General features: G+C 46.4%; 1 protein-coding gene and 1 long non-coding RNA gene across 2 annotated transcripts in view; one reads left to right on the forward strand and one right to left on the reverse strand.

The window, feature by feature from the left end:
• The window catches only part of PCSK6 (proprotein convertase subtilisin/kexin type 6), a 189,611-nt gene that overhangs the window by 40,196 nt on the left and 129,122 nt on the right, over nt 1-20,293 (forward strand). Inside the window, 1 exon segment of the mRNA XM_037832888.1 lies at nt 11,284-11,388. Within this exon segment, the coding sequence (XP_037688816.1) occupies nt 11,284-11,388 (105 nt within the window).
• LOC119531545 lies at nt 933-8,983 on the reverse strand. Its single transcript, XR_005216335.1, has 3 exons — nt 8,827-8,983; nt 3,312-3,415; nt 933-1,792 (listed from the first exon to the last, which is right to left on the reverse strand). It is a non-coding gene; the product is annotated as an uncharacterized LOC119531545 (long non-coding RNA).

Raw genomic sequence — 20,293 nt, forward strand, 5'->3', positions numbered from 1 at the left:
AATAAGCATGGCACATGTGTCACTTATACGCAATGACTCAGAAGAGCAAATTTGCAGAGACAGAAAGCAGATCAGAGGTCACCTGGGTGGAAAAGGAGAGAAGGGAGTGTCTGGGGGTGGAAAAAAAAAAAAGAATGTGGGTCACTGATTTTCTGTTTATTGTTGGATGCATTTTGGCAGGCGGGTGTTGACCGGCCACCCGATGCCCGCTGGGCAGAATGGCTTCCTTGACGCCTCATTCCGCAGCCGAGGGCACCGTCATCTTGGCTCTATGGTTGTCGCTCTGACTGCTGCTCCCCTGGAGCCAGGCCCTGGGCCTGCGTATGGGGTGGTGCCTGGCTCAGAGTGGCTGTTCAGAGGCTTGCTGAGTGAATGAATGAGTAAAGGAACAGGGGCTTGAAAAGAAGACCCAGACCCGAGAAGGATGCCCAGGGCCCAGGGTGGACATCGCTGCCAATGAACATGCAGGAAGGAGACCAGAGAGGAATTCTGAGCTTGCGGGTGGGCCTTTGTCTGAGCCCTTCTCTTGTTTATAGGACACTGCCGTGTGTGCTGTCTGTGTTATTGTTGGGTGCGAGCAATAGGGCGGAGAGAGCATAGAATAACCCGTTTTCCCCTGCTTTTCTTTCACAGTTTCTCCTCTACAAATCAGAGCTCTGAAGTTTTACTTTGAATGGGAAAGTCTAGCCCGTAGAATTTATGGACAGATATTCTACAAACCACAGATGTGAGAGTGGAAAGGGGCGGAGAGAAAGCAGGTGCTCAGCGATGACCTGCATGGGATAGGACCCGCTCAGAGTCACGTGTTACACTTAGCGGTCAGGTCTCTTCAGCGGGGTTGGGACTCAGGTGAGACAAGCGAGGCATCACCTTGGGCACAAAATTTCAGGGGATGCCCACAAACTCTGTAATGGAGAGACGCAACATTTTTAATGCGATATTTTAAAAACTCAAAATCAATGCAAGAACAATCATGATGAACAAAACATCAAATGTGTAAAGAAATACAGGGTCAGTGTTAACTTGATTTTTCCTTTTGCTGCAGCCACCAACATGGCTTGGGAGGGCCGTGCTCTTCAGTCGGGAGAGTTGCTCGTCTTTATCTCGACTTTCATGACTTGATGCTTCTGAATAGTAGTTATTTTGCCAAATGTCCCTCAGTTTGGGTTTTTCTGGTATTTGCTCATGTTCAGGCTATGCATTTGTAATGGGAGCATCATAGAGGTGACTTTGTGTTCTTCTGCTTGCATCCTGTTACGTGACCCAGATTTCGATTTATAGCATTACTGATGACGTTGACCATGCTATCTTGAGGAAGGAAGTTTTCTGCTGGATTTGCCACTGTAAGCTTTCTCCTTTCCCGTTTCTGATTAATAAGTAATTTGTGGAGAGGTGCTTTGAAACAATGTAAAAATAGCCTATTCTTATAAAATTTTCAGTTTGCTATTAATTATATCTATATGGACTTCTTGTTTCCTATTTTATTCAATAGATTATAACCCATTAGAGTGACTATCTTGATGCTAAATTTGTCCCCAGTTTGTCCAGTGGGTGCCCGGCAGGCTGGCTCCCATCCATGTCCTTTTGACGTGTCTCTAGCATTCTTTGAGCAGTGTTTTGCCTCCTGGAAAACATGCTGTTGTTGGTTGATCTTGTACTTTCCCTGTCCTGAACCCAGAATCAGCCATTTCTCCAAGGAGCCCTAGTTTATCTTAGTAGAAATTGGTGTTTAGAAGCCATGATCTGGGCTGTTGGTGGGCTCTTTGCTACTGGGTTGTTTCTGCTCACAGCCCTGTTCAGTGGGAAGAAGTGGGGGTTATTTGTCTCTCTATATACATACATATACATACATGCTTGCATGTGTATTTATTTCTCTACTAGCTCTATATGCTGAACACTTTGGATTCTCATGGACATCTGATTCTGGTCCAACATCAGAGTCACCACCTCCCCCAGTGGACACCCCATGCACCCTGCCTGGCTCTGTCACCCCATGCTGGGTGTCCTCCTCCATGGAACCCCCACCTCCAGCAGAGACCCCTTCCTCACCTGCTTGGGTGCTTGGGCTCAAATGATGCCTTGCTCCAGGCCACCCCCATTCTCCCGCTCGTCCCCTCCCCACACACCTGAAGCCAGGCTCTGTCCCATATTATGGCTCAGGACTGGATTTTTCAGAAAGAGAAAAAGCTTTATGCTATATATTTTTAAATAAAAATGAATATGAATGAAGGGGTTGGGTTCAGGAATCTGGTAAAACAGCTTATTCTAGGCAGCTGTTAAAAAAAAAAAAAAACACCTTTAACTAGCAAAAGACTTAAGATGAAGATCTTCAAAGTAAAGATTGTAAAATTTTTCGGATAGCTTTTTGTATATGTTGAAGCGATGGGCTGAGAAGTCAGACCCATAAATCAGATGTTCTCACATCAGTCCAGACCATTTGGTTTGGCTACTTAAGGGAAGAGAAAATGAAGTCTACTAAGTAAAAATTAATGCTTTCTTAGGAACTTATAGGAAATTGAACAGCTTAATTGCACAGTTTGGGAGGATATGTGCTGAAGAAAGTAATTTTACTGGAATGGGAAATTGTGTAATAATCTTAACTTGGGTCAGAATTGCAATTATCGCAATAACAGAATGTTGCTATGTGCCTATGTGACTGAAATGGGAAGCAGTTGTTTTTTTAAAAAAAATATAAAAAAAATAATAATAACAAAATGCCCATTCTCCCTTTCTGGATTTCCCTTGTTTTAAATACCAGGTAGACCAGTGTTGGCTAAATATAGTTTCAGTGGCCGCCTGTGTTTATAACTTTCTTCAGGCAGAAGCCACCGGAGCAAGACAGAATTAATTTGGTGTGTAGGTTTTTATGGGCTCTAATTAGGTGTATTTTTCTTAAGTAGACCAACTGGGAATCAATAACATGTGACTGAACTCAGACCACTGTGGCTTTCAGATGCAGACTTCCCCAAAAGCCCCAGCCCTTGGAAGATGCTGGTTTTGAGGACAGACAAGTCCAGGGGTCAGCACGCCGCAGCTGCAGAGCAGACAGGGCTCAGAACATCTGTTTCCAGCCAAGGGCAGGCTTTGGGAACGATAGAGTGAATAGTTGGTTTTTTTTTTTTTTTTTGCAAAGTCAGAAGCCTCATCTACAGTCCATTCATTTCCGAGACCTTGAGTTGTGACCTTTCTGTGGCTGCCTGTCAGCTGTCCCCAGGAGAGGTGGGGATGGCATTTTTGTGGCCTGACCAAAGTATGCACTTAGCCAACCCCCAAAACCCAGCTTGCTGACCCGAGGGCTTACGGAATCACACCTGTGTCTGAAGTCACGTCCATTGGAAAGTTCAGTGGGCGGGCGGACCTTTGGAACAATCCGATGTCATTTGGGGTCGATTTGGCATTCTCATCTGTGACTTTGCTGCAAATCAAACATGATAAATGAAACGGGGCTCTTCTCCTCCGTTCCTTGGGATCTTCAAAAAACGCCAAGTCGTTTTACTGTTCCCCAGGAAGGCAGTGAGCCCAAACTGGCAGCGCTCATTGAGACCTCTCAGCGCTCAAACCTGCCCTCTGGAAACAGAGAGGTAATTTGAAGCCCTCCATGCTTGCCTTTAAAAAACAAAACAGATGGCAAGAGAGGCTCTTCCTGTAAACACACACAGCCTGGGCCTCTGCCCATCACCCTTGGCTTCTGGCCGTCCCTTGCTTGGCCCTGCAAGCTGTTTACACTTATCACCACCTGTGGTCCCTGAATGTCCCCTCCTCACGGCTGGGCATGCTTGTAGTGAATAAATAATGCTGGCTGCTCGGATTGAGGGCTCGCCACTACCGGACACTGCTCAGGACTGGGCACTGCTCGTCCTCGCATTCCTGCAGATCACACAGTGGGGAGGTGGTCCTCCGCACCCCGCAGCCTGCTCTCCAGCCTCAGGACTGCACTGCCCTGTGAGGGGAGCTAGAGACAGTGACCAAAGGCAAGGCAAGGCATTGTGGCTTGGACCAGAAGGGATGGGGATCTCGGCCTACTCCCCCCAACCCTGGGACTCGGGACCTCACCTGTGGGTGGGATGGGAAGGATACCTGTGTCCTTCCAGTGTGTTGCAAAGCCAGAAGTTCATTCATTTTGCCAAACACATTTTGAGTCTCTACTAGGTGCTGGACGCTGCCCTCAAGGAGCTTAGAGTGGGGTGAGAGAGAGGGAGGTGTTCTAGCGAAATGCAGGCAGGCCTGGACCTGGGGGATCACGGAGGGCTTCCTGGAGGCAGTGACAGCTAGAGTGATGCTTAGGAGAGGAGGAGGACTCAGTCTTGTTGGGGTGAGAGGTCAGCCCAAGCAGGCCCAGAGATGTGAGAAGGCTCTTACCACCCTATGGTGTTATCGGAGGACAGAGGGTGATGCTGCTAGGGTCAGGCTGTGGCCTGGCCTGGTTGTGGAGGCCTCCATGTGCCCTGTGAGGGGCTTCTTCTCCATGCTCTGAGGCTGAGGAGGAGCCAGGGTGGGGAATGGCAGTGCAGGGTGTGGAACAGACCAGGAGGCCACTGAGGGTCCCTGCCCTGTGTGTGGGCAGGGTGATAGGGTGGAAAGGGGTCCTTATTTGAGGACCATTTAAGAGGTCACTTCAGGAGGGTTTGGTGGCACTGGATGCTCTTGGGAGTTGGAGGTGCCGTTTGCCAAGACCAGGAACACCTTGGGGGGAGAGGCAGATTTGGGGTCCGGGAAGTGGCAAGACGTGGCAGATGATGCTGATATGAGAACTATTCTGGTTGTCAGGAGTCCTTGAGTATACATATTCCGGGGGCTGGTGCACTCCAGGCGCTCTGCCTGGAGCAAAGGGACACAGTGAAGAAATGGCCCTGACCTTCAGAGGACTCAGTAGGCTACTTCAGTTTAGGGGTGACCCAGCTCAGTCAGGATGGGTCTTCATCCTCTTACTGGAGTCCTTTATACAGGGAATAAATTCAGAAGAGAGAAATCCACAGGAAGCCAGAAGCTGAAGTGGAGCCTGGAAGAGAAGAGGCCAGTAGACACTGCCATGTGACGGAGGAGCCAAGGATCACTGGCAGCCAGCCCCAGATCACCAGTCTCCAGGGAGAAAGCATCGCCTTGATGATGCCTTGATTTGGACATTTTCCCGGCCTCAAAACTGTGAGGGAATAAATTTATTTCAGTTGTTTAACCCTACCCATTTCATGGTATTTGCTTAAGCACCCGAGGAAACTGAAACACATACATTCACACGTGCACATGCACACACACTCACATACAGACATAGTGGATAACATGTATCTGGAGCATGATGTGCATACATCCCATAATTTCTTTGTTGGAGGAGTATTAGCACTCGTTGTGGCCCTTTGCTGTCTGGAAAAGAACCTGCTGCCAAAGACAAGGACTGGGGTGATTTGAGTCCCCGCAGCACGTCATGCCCTTCGGTGTCTCAAGAGGCAGAAGGGGTGATGGCTGAAGTCGACTCTGTGCTGCTTACTAAATGTGTGGTCTTGAATAAGACCTTCAACCTCTCTGTGCCTCAGTTTTTCCATCTGCAAAATGAGAATAATAATGCCTATCCAGAGGGTTGCTGTCAGAATCAACCACGTTGATCCATCTAAACCTCCACTTGCTGCCTGTGATGGGGCTGCATTCAACACCACCAGGGGCTCTTGTTCTGGGCAGTGAGCACAGGGGAAGGGCTGGGGGGCTTCGTGGCTGGTGACAGGGCAAGGAGGGGAATTGCCTATCCCTTTTAATTGTGTAATCTTTTGGACATTCCATATTTTGTACCATGCACGTATATTATCTAGATAAAAAATAGTCTCGTAGAGCATCTCATTAAAGAGAATTAAACTACATTTCACTCTCCTCTCTGCAAGTTCTTGGATCTCCTTTCTTCCAATGTTCTGGCTGAGAACATTCAGCAAGGTTTTTAATGATGTTTTAATGATGGTATCAATTTTACAACTAACATGTATAATTACATATCAGTGTTGAGTAAACATTGCATATTAGGCAAATGGTTATTTTCCTGGATGGTGTGCAAAGACACTTGCTCTAATTAATGCATTTTGAAAATATGCATTAATTAAATGGAAGGACAAAGGAAGAGGAAAAGAACATATTGAATTTTTATGTTGTGACTTAAAAAAAAATCTCCCAGACCAGAGGTCGGATTCGTTGATGATGAGAGCAGATGAAGGTTCTGGGAAGGGTTCAGAGCTGAGCGGGGCTGGTAGGCAGCGTGGGGTCCTGGAGAAAGGGTTTCTCTTCTTGCCTCAAGGAGGGGAAAGAAGAGAAGGTTGCCCCAGCGCCCAAACACAAGCATTCCTTGGAAGCCGTTGCTCTCTGTTATTTGAAAGCAGGTCGCGAGGACACTTGATTGAGAAGACATGTGCAGAGCTGTCAGCCCGGGTGACCACGGGCACATGGTGTTCGCATGGTTCCCTGGCCGTGAGACAGCACCCAGTGTCTGAATTTACTATTAATATAAAATGTCCAATAAGAATAGATTTTTACTTAGAAGATTACCTTGGATTTCAAGTGTTATGCTGCGCCCCACTTTTCTATTTATTCTTATGATTCCGGCTCCTGTCGATTTAACCCTGAAGATATATGAAAGTGGAACAAGAATCTTAAACCATATTTTGTGTGTCTGTATGTTACAGGATGTCAAACATCGTCCCCTCTTTGCCTGTGGGCAGGCTGGGGAGATTGCTCATTCAAAAATCGACAGCTCTGCACACATCTTTTTGAGAAAGTGTCCTTGTGGCCTGCTTTGACATTGAAATTCATCTCCATGGACCTCAGTTTCCCCATCTGTAAAATGAGGGGCACTGCAGAGGCTGCTTTGCCCTGATCTGGCCAAGACTGGGGGCCTCCCAGCCTGACATCCTGTCCTTTTACCCCATAAAATCACCCAGAGATCTCAGGGTGCAGTATCCGAAGATGAAGAAGGACATGGCTGTGGTTGACACCAATGTGGTGGGCCAGGTGAGATCTTGAGGTAGGTTTAGATGGAGTGGGGAGTGGGGAAGCAGGAAATAGCTGTGTCATCAATGCCGTGTCCTCCAAAGTCAAGATGCCTTCTTCACAGGGGCACGCTCCTCATGCACCCGGCTGCCTGATCGGGGTCCCTGTCTTCCTGTGCTACCTCCCCTTGATCCTCTCCAACCTCTGGCCCATCGTGGAAACCTCACATCCAGATCCTGATGCTCTGAGGAGAGCTGTGGCAGAGGGCAGGGCAGAGAGTGCAGGAGGCAAGGGAGAAAGTGACCTCCTGGGGCATCTGGTGAGGAGGGTACGTGGAGAACCTCGATGACCGGGTGAGATGCTGAGGTGTGGGAGGGAGGGTGACTGGGACCCCAGCTATACTGATGATTATGAAGCAGGGGGTCCCTCGGCATTGCCAACCTGTAGAGAACCCACATTTAACATCAGAGACTTTGAGGGAGCCTCCAAAGAACTTTCGGTAGCTAATGCTCTTAACTTTTTCTGGAAAGGTCTAGAAAGTAAATATTTTCAGTGTGGTGGGCCACAGGATCACTTTTGGCAACTGCTCCAGCTCTGCCATAGGCCATAGATAAATGAATGGGCTGTGCCCCCACAAAACTTCATTTATGAAAACCAGCAGTGGTGTAAGCCACCATTCATAGCAGCATTATTCACAATAGCCAAAAGGTGGAAACAACCCAAGTATCATTCAACAGATGAAGGGAAGAAACACAATGTGGTACATCCATACATTGATATATTATTCAACTAAAAAGGAATGAAGTGCTGGTACACATGACAACATAGATGAACCTTAAAGACATGTAGAGTGACAGAAGCCAGACACAAAAAGATATCTATTTTGTGATCTCGTTTATATGAAATACCTAGAATAAGCAAATTCATAGAGACAGAAAGGCGGTTATAGGTTGCCAGGGATTGGGGGATAAGGGAAAGGAGGAGAGATTGCTTAATGAGTGCAGACTTTTTGTTTGAGGTGACAAAAAATTGGGGTAATGAGTGACGGTAGCACAATGCTGTGGGTGTAATTAATGCCACTGAATTGTACACTTAAAAGTGGTTAAAATGGGAAATTTTGAGTTGTATATGTGTTGCTACAATAAAAAGTTAATAAAAAAACAAAACCTAGCAGCAGGCCAGATCTGCCCCTGGGCCATTGTTTGCTGACCCCTGCTCTGAATGAATTAGTATTTTATTAACCAGAGCCTCCCCCCAGGCCTCGGGAGAACAGTCAGATTTCCATGTGGGGAAGTCACATTAATCCAGTCTGGAGACAGTGGGTGAGGGCCCCGGGGTCCCAGGCCTCTTGTGGTGACATTGCCCCCAGCGGCCGGGAAGCAGTGTCTAGATTCCCTCCTAAGTATCCCCTTCCTTCCTCCTTCCCTCCTTCCCTTACCCCCTCTGAAATTCCACTGCCAAGCAACCCTTTCTGTCCCCAGGCCCTGGGTCACACTCAGGGGGACCGTGGTTTGCCTTTGGTCGTGAATGGGAACGGCTGCTTCTGGTCCCGGAGCCTCCATCAGGAACTGGAAGGCAGACGGAGGCGTCCAGAGGCTCAGGCGGAACATTGGGCCACTTCCCACATTTATAACCAGTCGTTGACCTTTTCCCTCCTCTTCTGCAGCTGGGTTGTAAGGGCAGGAGGGTGGCCCTGGCTGCTGGCCCCTTCTCCCCTCCAGTGGCAGTGGCCCTCCCCGGATACCCCAGACTCCCAGACCCCCAAGCTGGGCTGGACTCAGGTTTCCAAACAGATGCAGTCCTGGCTACTGCTGCTCCCAGGGGTGATTTGCCTGGTCCACACTGCTGGGACTGTCTGTTCCTTACCTGGATTTCTCAAGGAGAATGGTTCCCATTAGCTCAGACACTGGGCCACTGCTAAGGATGGTCCTAGCAGCTCAGAGGCAGGGGACTGGATGGCCATGGGACTGGCGTTTGAAGGCAGGGGTGGCTGTTGGTGAGACACCTGTGGCCGCCCATGGCCAGGTGCTGCCTTCAGTGGTTCCAGGGTCACCCTGACGTGGACCTGCCAAGGGTCAGAAGCTCTACAGTTAATCCACCCTTTTGCCAGCAAATTTTATTCAACTCTTAGTTTCTCCCTGTCTCTGAATGGGAATTGACTCAAATGCTCTGAGTTAAAAGACCAAAAGTTGTGCAATGTCTCCCAGGGATGGTGGCAGCTTATAAGCAAACATGCTGATTAAACACTGCTGTAAGTTAAGACTTTATTATTGCTTCTGTGGCTGAATAACTGCCCTAGCATGGTTTAGGAGGAGGCTTTTGACATACACAGCAATTAACTTTGTCAAGGAAGTGAACAAGGTGAACGTATCTGTAGGGAGAAAAATAAAAAGGCTTTTGTGCAAAATAGGGCAGACAATGAGGCTCATGACCGCAGAAAAATGTCTTAAAGTAGAAAGTGAACTGAGGTTCAGAATGGCAGGAAACTGTTAATTGAGTGCTTACTACCTGTCAGGTGCTCTGATCGCTCCTTCACACATGCATTGCCCTTAAATCTCAGAGCGGCTCTTCAAGGTGGTAGTTATCATTCTCACGAGGAAACTAAGAAAGGCTAAGTCTCAGGTCACCTAGCAGGAAGTGGTTGATTAGTATACAGACCCAGATTTGGACGAAATCTGCAGCATTCCAGACCTAGAGTGGGGAATGGAGGAATCTTGGAGAGGAGCCAAAGCAGGTTTTCCAGCTCCCAGTTTACCAGCCACTGTTGATTGAGTGCCTTTGGGTTGTAGGCACTGAACCAGGCACTGAACAGGTGACAACAACTTTAATCTTCCAGACTGTCATAGTATTCAATGTTCTATGGTTGTCAGTTAACAGAAACCCACTGGAGCAGGCTTATGTGAAAAGGGGGTTCTTCATTTCAAGGGCAGGGAGTGTCTCATGAAACTCAAGAATGGGAGGCAGCCAGACTGCCAGGATTTCTGGAAGTGGGAGCTGAAGCATGGTCAGGAGGCTGGGGAGCTCTTTCTCTACACATCTGTTTTATCTTCTTTTGGAAAGTTGTGCCATGCCAACTACCCAGTGGGGGGAAATGGCCACTTACAGCAGCCTTGTCTCTCCAGGTCTCTACCTGGGTCAGGTGATATCAGACCAGATGGCTGCATGAGATAGGGGCAGCCAAGGGGTTGTTGAGTGGTGGGTAGACCTGAGTGCCACCAAAACAATGCCAAGGGATAAGTGGTTATCCCCACTTTACACTTTAGATGCGAGATTCCCAGAGGTTGAGTGACCTTGCACAAGGTCACACAGCTAATGTTGTGATGGGGGGTGGGGATGGTTTGGACCCATGCTCCTATCACCAAATATAACTGCTGTAGAAGACTATTAGTCTTCATTCACCCTTTAATCAGAAGCTGGAAGACAAACTAGGAGGATTTAGCCTGAGAAGAGGAGCTCGACAGTCTGTGTTATATTCAGCCCATCTTTAACTCTTTAAAAAGCTCTGCTTTCAAGGATGGTGACCAAGTGGCTATTTTCAACAGCCAGTGGAAGTTAGAAGAAGCAGGTCTTCTGAGAACAGTGTCCTGATGATGTTGTGTCATCAGGCCCTGGGAGCGAGTCAGAGCTACAGAGAGGGCCAGCCCTGCCCGAAGGCCAGGGGTTGGACCACATTCAGGTTCCAAAGAGCCTTCAGGCTGAAATCTGTCTTGACAAGCTGCTCCTGACGGAAAATCAGGACACCCTAGGGCTTTGTATGTTCTCATCTGACCTTTCCACAATCCCTGAGCAGATGGACCGGCGTGTTTTCTTTGGCTCCCTTGTTGCACTTGAGAGCAAGTATTCATTCTTAGATATTTCAGTTTACCCATGGGGTGGAGGGAACAAAGTTTGTTTATAAATGAATATTTTGGTATAGGCCTGACTTGACACTAACTCAGCTAACCTCAGGGATCCTTGACCCTAAATGAACGTTAATTCATGCTTAAAAACCTTGGCCAAGAAAGTAAAAACTGTGAATGATATTTACTTACCCTAACATTTGCTGGATTTTGTGCTTCATAATCACCTAGTGTTGTTTCTCTAAAAAGGAGTATCTAAATTCACTTTCACATTCAGAAAAACAATATGTACCAGAGATTCGAGTGGGGATGCATGATGGTGTGAGTGTGTGTGTGTGTGTGTGTGTGTGTGTGTGTGTGTGTGTGTGTCCTCAGGGAGCAGAAGGCACCTCTCAGATAAGGGGAAGAATTTTGTGACATGGAGGATTTTTGAAGCTGTTTATAAAACTATATTAATGGATATCTCCTGCTTCTTGTTTTTCAGATTGGAAACTTGGAAGATTACTACCATTTTTATCATAGCAAGACATTTAAAAGGTCAACCTTGAGTAGCAGAGGCCCCCACACCTTCCTCCGAATGGATCCACAGGTACAGCTCTTTGCTCCCCAGCACAGATACTGTCCTGTTGTTTGCTGCTTGTTGGGGTCTGTGGTTTTAAAAATGGCTGAGTCTGGATTTTAACATGATTCTCTACAGTCACTGGTTTTCCAGATCCACTTTGAATAAACCAAGACAGATGCGTAGCTACATATTAGACCATCTAAATTCTCCAAATATTTAGGCACCTTGTCAGTCTTGTGAATTTAAATCCTTGACTACAGTTTGAAGCAACAATTAAGGGAGCATAGATCTATTACTATTTCAAATGTTTAAAAGATAAACAAAATACACAATAGCTGCAGGAGATAGGTATGTGAAACTTACCCCTAAAGAAAAAAGCACTAGGCAATTCACGTGAGTTTCTTAATGAAATTAGAAATTGGGCAGATGGATGTTTTTATAGTTGTCATAACACGTGTCTTAATGGTTACCATGAATTTTAAAACTTGGGCAGTAAATATGACATTTTTTTCCCTAAGAATTCATGTGATCTTGTTTGAGACTAAAACAAATATAATTTGAAAAGAGGCTGACATTTTAAGTTTTAATATAATTCATATTTATTGGATAGGTAATTATATTTCCTCTCTGCATAGATTTGAGATGAATATTTGTCAAATATCAAAGATACTTGGTAAGACCAAAAACTGAAAGTGGCCAAGCAAGCCTTTGCTGAGTTCACAAATGTTTTTTTGAATTCCTGCTGTGTGTCAGGCCCTGCTCCCAGCAAAGCCTGCTCTCATGGAGCTTCTATTCTAGTAGAATGCAGAGACTGGAAACGAAACAGTAAATTAAAAAATATGTACTATATATTCAGGATAATGAGTGCTATCAGGGAAAATTAAGGTCAAGTGGAAAGCAGTATCAGCTCCAACAAAACACGTGGTCATTTGTAAATCAGACTGTTATGTGAGAATTAGATTAAGTTTAGATTTCACACAGGGTGGGGGCAGTTAAAAAATTGGCAGAAGGTTACAAAGACAAACTGTAATTCACAGTCAGTTCCCCTGCTTATCCACCCACTATCCACAGTCAGTCCCCCTGCTTATCTGCCCACTATCTACTGTCCTTGCAAGGTGGAGACTCGGGGTAGAGTTTCCTTAAACAGCTTCATAAGTTGTTACCAAAATAGCTCAGACTGGCTCTGCAGCTCAAGAACAAAGGAAAGAGGGTGAAGACTTATTTCAAACCTTCCAAGTTTACACAAAAGACTTTTTTTCAAATGTTTCCAATTTGGGCAGACTGCATGTTTCAAATTTAGGCAGGCTAGTTAGGCTTGTCAAATAGAATGTAACCTCTAAAGTATCCAGCCAATAGAGAAACGGGAGGGACTTGCAGTTAGGTGTAGGGAATAAATACTGCTGGGTCTATTGTTCTGCACACCACCCCCCACATTTTGGTTGGGCGCCCATTCTTGCAAAACCGTGAATAAATTCGTTTCTTCTCCACAATCGGGTAAGCGTTTATTCCTTTTTAAGAATAGTGCTTGTTTCTCACAGTTAGAATGCAGAAAACATCTCCTCTTAAAAACAATGTGCTGAATGTTAGCTTGGGTTTCCAAACTGTCACACGGATACCATTTCAGCATTTATATTAAGGCTTCCATGGAGTAATGGGTTCTTGGTGTGGCCTCAAGCTATCCCATTGATGATAGTGGCTATTTTTGTATTGATCAAACTAGGGAAGAGTGGGAGAGAAGGTCTAATCCTGGGCACCAACCCCACATTAACCTTTCTATGGCATCACTCTCTTGGTATTCTGATTTGAAGCACGTGAGAATGTGGTCTCCACGGAGCTCATTCATGTGAGAGGGCTGTGACAAGATAGGCATGTCTTGAGTATATTTTATAGATGGGTAGATGAATGGATGAATGGATGGATGGGTGGATGGATAGTTGGCTGGAGAGATGGATGATTGGATGGGTGGTTGGGTAGATGAATGAGTGGGTGGATAGCTGGCTGGAGAGATGGATGATTGGATGCATGGGTGGGTGGATGGATGGGTGGGTGGATAGTTGAGAGATGGACGGTTGGATGGATGGGTAGGTGGACAGATGAGAGGGTAGATGGATGGTTGGAAAGATGGATGGATAGAGAAATGGAGAGATGGATGGATGGGTAGGTAGATGAATAGGTGGGTGGATAGATGGATGGGTGTTTGGTTGGAGAGATGGATGGGTAGATGTGTGGATGGATAGATAGACAAACAGATATAACACATTATGCTAATCCCATTATTGCTTATAACAAGGAATGGAGTTTAATGTTTTTTAAGGGATTACTGTGTGCTTGGGCACTTTAACATACATCATATTTTGCTATGATTATATCTACTTGTCTTCACTTCAGGGAGCTTAAAGGAATGTTTTTCAAAGGGGCCTGTACATTTTTTTCCTCTAGGAAACAAAGCCAGATTGTTAGTTACTTACTGACACAGAATGGGGCAGTTGGAGAAGGGTACGCAGACATGGTTGCATGTATCAGTATAAAACTGAGTTGAAGAGGAACTCTGCAAAGAGTACAGTTTCCTCCACTGATTATAGAAAAACTGTGAGTTTTGTGGGGCTGCAAAGCCAGGGGTGAGGTTAAAAGTGGTCCATCACTATCAGTGTTTGGAGAGAATTCTAAGCTAGGAAGGAAGTTGCTGTGATTCCTCTCTACAACTTTACTTTAAGCGAGCAGTCGATCTATTTTATGAAGACCTGTTCTTCATCTGACGCCTCTTCCAGGGTTTGGATTGTGGACGTGCAGGCTGTCCGCACAAGGGAAGCTGCCTCTGTAGGCGTGCTCTAAGGAAAGAGACTGGGCCGGTGGCTTTCTTGGTTCCCTTCCCATGATGGCTTCCAAGAATGAAGCTCATTCTCAATTGTTAGAAATAAGGTAGAACTGAAATTTGAGACTTGATCTGTGTTTTGTCTGCAGCCTCTTTTTTTGGTGACCAAGTTTTAAAACTCTTAAAGCTCCTCAACTGGACTGCTCTTCCTTCAGAAAATATTAATTGTGCACCTCCTGGGTGCGAGTCCCGGGGCCCTGGGGAAGGCACAGATGCCCAGCCTGGTCCCGTACTGGGTGAGCCTCCAGCACCCAGGGGAGGGGAGACACGTGCATGGGCCAAACTGGCCAAAGCCACGCGAAGAAGTGAGAAGATTCCTCAGGGCTTCAGCCCAGGGTGTGGGGGCACCCCAGACCTGCCTCCTCTCTGGAGCATTTGATCCACATGCCTTACTCATTTTAGGCATGCTTACAGTACACTATTTCATCTAGTTGGGTCTGTGGGCAAAATACTCCCAGGCATCAGTTGACTCTTTGAAGAAAACCGAAGGAAGGGCAGACTTTCTAGGCAAAGGTGATGGCGGTTAAATTTTTTCAAATAAAAATCTCTTTTACACAGAGCTTCTTAATAACCTCCTGGCAGGACTGCTATCAAAGCATCCTGCCAATAAAGAAGAAAGAGAGAAGGTAAACAGCCTGCACATTCCAGTCCCGGCTGGAGCTTCCACGGGATTGGCTGATTGTTTCTCACTATTCTAATTAAATTTTTAGCCCTGGGGAAAGCATATAGACATCTGAACCAATTATGAATTCAGAATCGCAACCGGAATACCTCTGTTTAAATTAGTCTCGTTTTAATGTAAACCAGATCAATTAGCTGTCAGTCTGACTACTATTTACTTTGCCTGGCCATCCTGATTAAATATTTGGCAAAATGAGCTGTTTAGATGGAAGGATTTAGTGTCATCTCTTATTGCATTGCTTCAGAACTTTTTCCTACATTTGCAAAGCATCTTTCTGACACCTTTGCATTCAGAGGCTTGTGTAATTAATATTATTAATAAAAGGAAAAATGATGTAATATTCAGAGACTTTGGAATGCAAAGTTGCCATTGTGTTGGAATGACCAAACTGGAAACGGATGTTATAGGACTTAGGATAAAGTTCAATTGAATGCAGATGGTATTTTATTTTAATTAGCTCCAGTCCCTATTGTGTAAAAACCCTTGGATAAGTGATGGAATTTACAGTCCTCTCCTACATATCCCATAAAGGCTGATAGACTGTACGTTTATTATGCAAAACAAAAGAAAAAGCAAGGAGCATCTTTTTGCACTGATCCTGTGCCAGAATTGTGAATTTGTTTTCCTTGCATTCTTAATTACTTTTACATAATGGTTTGTTGTTGTTGTTGTTGTTTTACCATCTTTGTAAAATGCTGTTTTCCTCCAGTTGGTTGCCTTGTTGATCAGCCCTAACAGCCCATGTTCTCTGCATGCATTATCAGTCGCTGGGTTTTTCCAGGGGCTGTCATGTAAGCAAACTGAAAGCATTTGTTTCTAACTTTTTCTTTTGCCAAAAGTCTAGAGAAGGGTGGATGTTACAGAAGCATCGGCCAATAGCTGAAAGGGCTTACCATGTTTTTTTTTTTTAATTACTTGTTCTCATTACATTACCAGCTGGCTTACAGTTCCACGCTGCTGCCCTTGTCATCCAGACCTTACATTTTAGCGCGATGACTCAGGTTCAGCCCTTTCCTTCCCTTCAGTTCTCTGCCAGATTGATGACAGAAACTGAAAGATACAGATGTTATTAGGAAGGCATTCTGTGGCTCCTTCCGGGGTGGTGGGAGCCTCTGGGTGATGCTTCATTTCAGTGCCTTACAGCTCAGACATTGGAAAATGAGCCTGAGGACCAGCCTTCTGTGTTGTGGGATGGGACTTTGCCCCCAGAGCTTAATCAAAGCTCAGGTTTCTTTCCAGAAGTGATGCAACGTTTAAGCACATCTTTCCATTAACCACAGATGGAATGTTATCTGACAGTTTTGTGTGCTAGAACCATTAGAAGGGCAAACAAACAGAAAGTTCCTGGCAGAGAGAAGGACACAGATAGTAAGTGACCAGGTTGGTCTCAGGGGTTGATGAACTGGGTAATGACCTTGGCCAGGGTGGGGTGGGCAAAGGGTTGCTGCCCAGGGGCCTGGATGACCAGTCTGCTCACGTGGGGAGAGGAGAAATCTCCAGCTATCTGAAATCCCTTCTCAGCTACTCAGGAAGGAGTGGCAAGCTGTCTTCTCATGTTTTTGACATAGCCAATGGAATGCTTACTATGAATTGGTAAAAAGTTTGAAGCGGTGTTTTATTCCTTCCCTGCACTCTCAACACTTCCACTTCAATGTCCCAAAGACATCTCACAGTCAACATGTGCCAGAGCACACTCATGGTCTTTTAGTCGTCCTCCAGTATCCTCTGTGTCAGCGAGAAGCATGCATCTCTGTTTTGCTGTGCAAGCCAGAAGCCCCCCCACCCTCTGTTCATTCCATTGGCTGCATCCTTTATCTCTGGTCCAGGTCACTTCTTCCCGTTTCTCTCTGTCTCCACCTCCACCACTGCCCTGGGCCAAGGTTCCCTCTTCTTTCACCTGGACCCCTGCCCTGGCCTCCTCACCAGCCTTCTGGGTCTCGCTTGCTTCCCATCAGTCTGCTCTCTATGCCTGATTGTGCCTCTGCTACTTACGATAAACACCCAAATTCTACCCCCACCTTCTGGGACCTCCTTGGTCTGGCCTCCCCAGGGTGTCCCCTGTGCCCCAGACACTCTGGTCTTTAAATTTCTCAAATGAACCTTTGCTCTAACACATTGATGGCCTTTGCACAGAATGCCCCCACTGTCCTCTACTCTTTATCTCTTCTTTACTCTCCCGTATTGACTCAGATGTCCCTCTCACCAGCCAGCCTGCTCGGATCCCTCAGGCTTGACTTTTTTTTCCTAGCAGTTGTAGGACTATAATCCTAGATTGGTGAGATTCTTCCATTAATACCCGTCTTCCCCACTGCGCTACGGGAGAGGAGGGGAAGAGGGATCGGGGCTGTTTTGCTCACTGCTCTCACTTTAGCACGACACACAAGGACCCACTGTAGAGTGGCAGAGCTAGAGATCGAGCCAGATCCTGGAACTCCACCTCCACTGCTCGTTCCCAGCTGAGCCTAGCACAGGAGATGCGCCATATGAAAGGGATTTAGTCAAATAAACTTAGGAAAAATTGTACTGTGGCTCCCTCTTTGAAGTTCACAGTGCAAATGAAAGCAGTAAAGAAACCTGGTAAATCCAGCAACTGTCCAACTTATTTGACCATGAACCCTGCCTTTTATTTCTGGTAATGTCTATGTCCTGGACACTTTGGAAATAGTGTTGAGATCAAAGGCCAGGAATGGGAGCACATGGCAGTGTTTGGGGGCGGTGGTGGCTAGTGGAGTTTGCTTTGGGTAAGTGGCAGAGACAGAATTGACAAAGGAGACTGCTGGGAGGAGGCTGGGGTGTCAGAGTAGGGAGAGGGTTCAGTATTCCCAAACTAAGGGATGGGCGATGGGAAGGTTGAGCAGGCCTGGTCCATACACTCCACTAGGTGAGAAGAGATTATGGTGAGAAGCATGCAAACCCATCCCCTGCCCAAGGATTAGAAAGTTCTTGAGGACCTAGGCCATGCCTTGTTTATTTTTCACTCCCTTATAAGTCTAGCAGACTGCCTGGTAAATGGTCAATGGATGCTTAGTGAATGTATTTTGAAACATACCTCAATTTTGACAGGTGGGGTTCACATAAGCATGTTGTAGCTGTGTTATTTGCTTATCAGTATCTTTCTGTGTAAATACCTTTTCAAAAGGGAATTGTGGCCCACCTTGGTTAAATTATGACAAAAGTCTTAAAGAGGGCTGGAGTTAATGAAGTTGTGCCCCATGTTGCTGAATTCTAAAATGGTAAAGTACTGCCAGTGGCTGGACGTTGGACACGTGGACCAGTGCCTGAAAGCTCGGCTACGGTCACCCGTTCTGCTGTCAGTAAGGGGAGGAGGAGGGGACAAGCAGTGGGAGAGATGTACCTTCTGTTTCCTTTCAGCAAAATAAAAACTAGCTTGCAAATGAATGAATAGCTCTAACTTAAAGTACCCTCACACCCACTGGCCTGTGTCCACCTGTGGCATCCCACCTGCAGGAAGATAAGAGCCAGATCATCAATTCCTCACACACGGAAAGCGCCCATCCTTCTTCTCCCTCCATGACCCCCGCTTAGCTCGATGGTCTTAACTATTTGGGGATCACAGGCCCCTTGGAGAATCAGCTGAAATTGTGGACTCTCTCCAAAGGAAAAAAAATAATAATAAACCATATGCATATGCTCACCCAACTTTGCCCACAATTTTGGGTGGTTCCCAGAGACTTGTGCCTGTCCTTAGACTAGTCGAGTCTGTTTGCCATTGCCTGCAAATGAGAAAAGGACCACCTTGTAAAGTGTAAGGTGACACGTGCTTGTCAGGGAGTATTATTGTTCTTTTTTTCAGTTCACCCCTCGGCCTTCTCAGTTAGCTTTTTAGCTTGTTGCGTATTGGCCCAGCCAGGTGGGCAGAGGGGTCTGTGTGGGTGGGAATAGAGATCTAAGCATCGCAGACCGTTGAACACAAAGGGTCAGAAATGGGCTGATCCAACCCCCTGGCTTTACAGGTAGGAGGCTGAAGCTGCCCAGCCTGAGAGAGAGAGAGAGAGAGAGAGAGAGAGAGAGAGAGAGAGAGAGAGAACATGGCAGGTTTATTTTCTACGGTACTGCTAATGCAGTTGCTTTCTCCTGGAGAAGACATTCGAATCTGGAGGCCCCTGGGTGCTTAGGGGTCTGGCCTGTAACTTCTTATCTGAAGTTGCACTGGTGTGTAGTCAGGGCTGGCTTATTAGAAGCCACCATCACCAGGAAGTCCCCCTGTCCTTCCATAGTCACAGAAGAAAAGGGAAAGGAGCAGGGTGGCAGGAGCTTTGCTCTGGATACAGTTGTGCTGGAAAAATAGAACCTATGCAGAATTAACTCTCAGCAAACCAAGTCGGTGGGCACTTTAAGGAAGTTTAGTGGTTTGATTCAGGTGTTGCCTTAGTTTGCCGGGATGCTGTGACAAATACCACACTCTGACCAGTCGGCTTGACAAGAGGAATTTATTGTCTCATGGTTTTGGAGGCCAGATCAAAGCATCGGGGAGGCCATGCTTTCTCCCCGAATTCTGTCGATTTCTGGTGCTGGCTGTCTGCAATCTTTGGAGTTCCTTGGCTTGCATCTCTGCCTCCTGTCACCTGGTGATGTTCTTGGTCTCCTCCTGTATTTTTCTTTGACTTCTGGCTTTTTATAAGGCCTCCAGGAATACGGATTAAGGCCTACCCTGATCAGTTGGCGTCACCTTAACTAAATAACGTTTTCAAACAATCCTATTTACAATGGGTTCACACCCGCAGGAATGGGGATTAAGATTAAGAACAGGTCTTTGTGGGGGTACATAAATCAATCTACCACATCACCTTTCCCTTTGGGGTAGCTTGGGAACCTTGGGAAGGTTGGGGGTGGGGGTCTCTGTAGTGCCCTTTGTGACTTGGTGGCATCTAGACCATGGAACCCCCTCTTCGGGGACTCTCCAGCTCCACCACTCCCCATGGACCTCCGGAGCTGTAATGGGCCTGTGACAGGGTGAAGGGCCTTAAGGCAGATTCTAGATAACCAGCAGCTGTGGATGGAATAGTTGATGGACTTCCAAGCTGTCTTTGGTGACGCTGATTTTGGGGAGGAAGTTTCAGAACCATCCTCTTTGTTGCATGTTGCATCCAGGACTGGTATGGGAAACCAGTATCTCCAGCTGTGTGGCAGTGTGTCCATGGCCCGTGGGGAAGACTCCGTGGTGGAGGCTGCATGGAGCACTCCTGCAGTTTTTACAGCTCAGTAACATGAATAATCAATGGATAATCCGCAGGCTGTTGACAGGGCACCATTAAGGCTCCTGCTGGGGCTCCACTTGTTTGTGTTAACTCTTTCTAAGCCTACTTAACTTTTACCTCATCTAATCTACAAAATGACATTCAACAGATGCCTAATTT

Source organism: Choloepus didactylus, chromosome 4 (genome assembly GCF_015220235.1).
Source record: "Choloepus didactylus isolate mChoDid1 chromosome 4, mChoDid1.pri, whole genome shotgun sequence".
Classification (NCBI taxonomy): domain Eukaryota; kingdom Metazoa; phylum Chordata; class Mammalia; order Pilosa; family Megalonychidae; genus Choloepus; species Choloepus didactylus.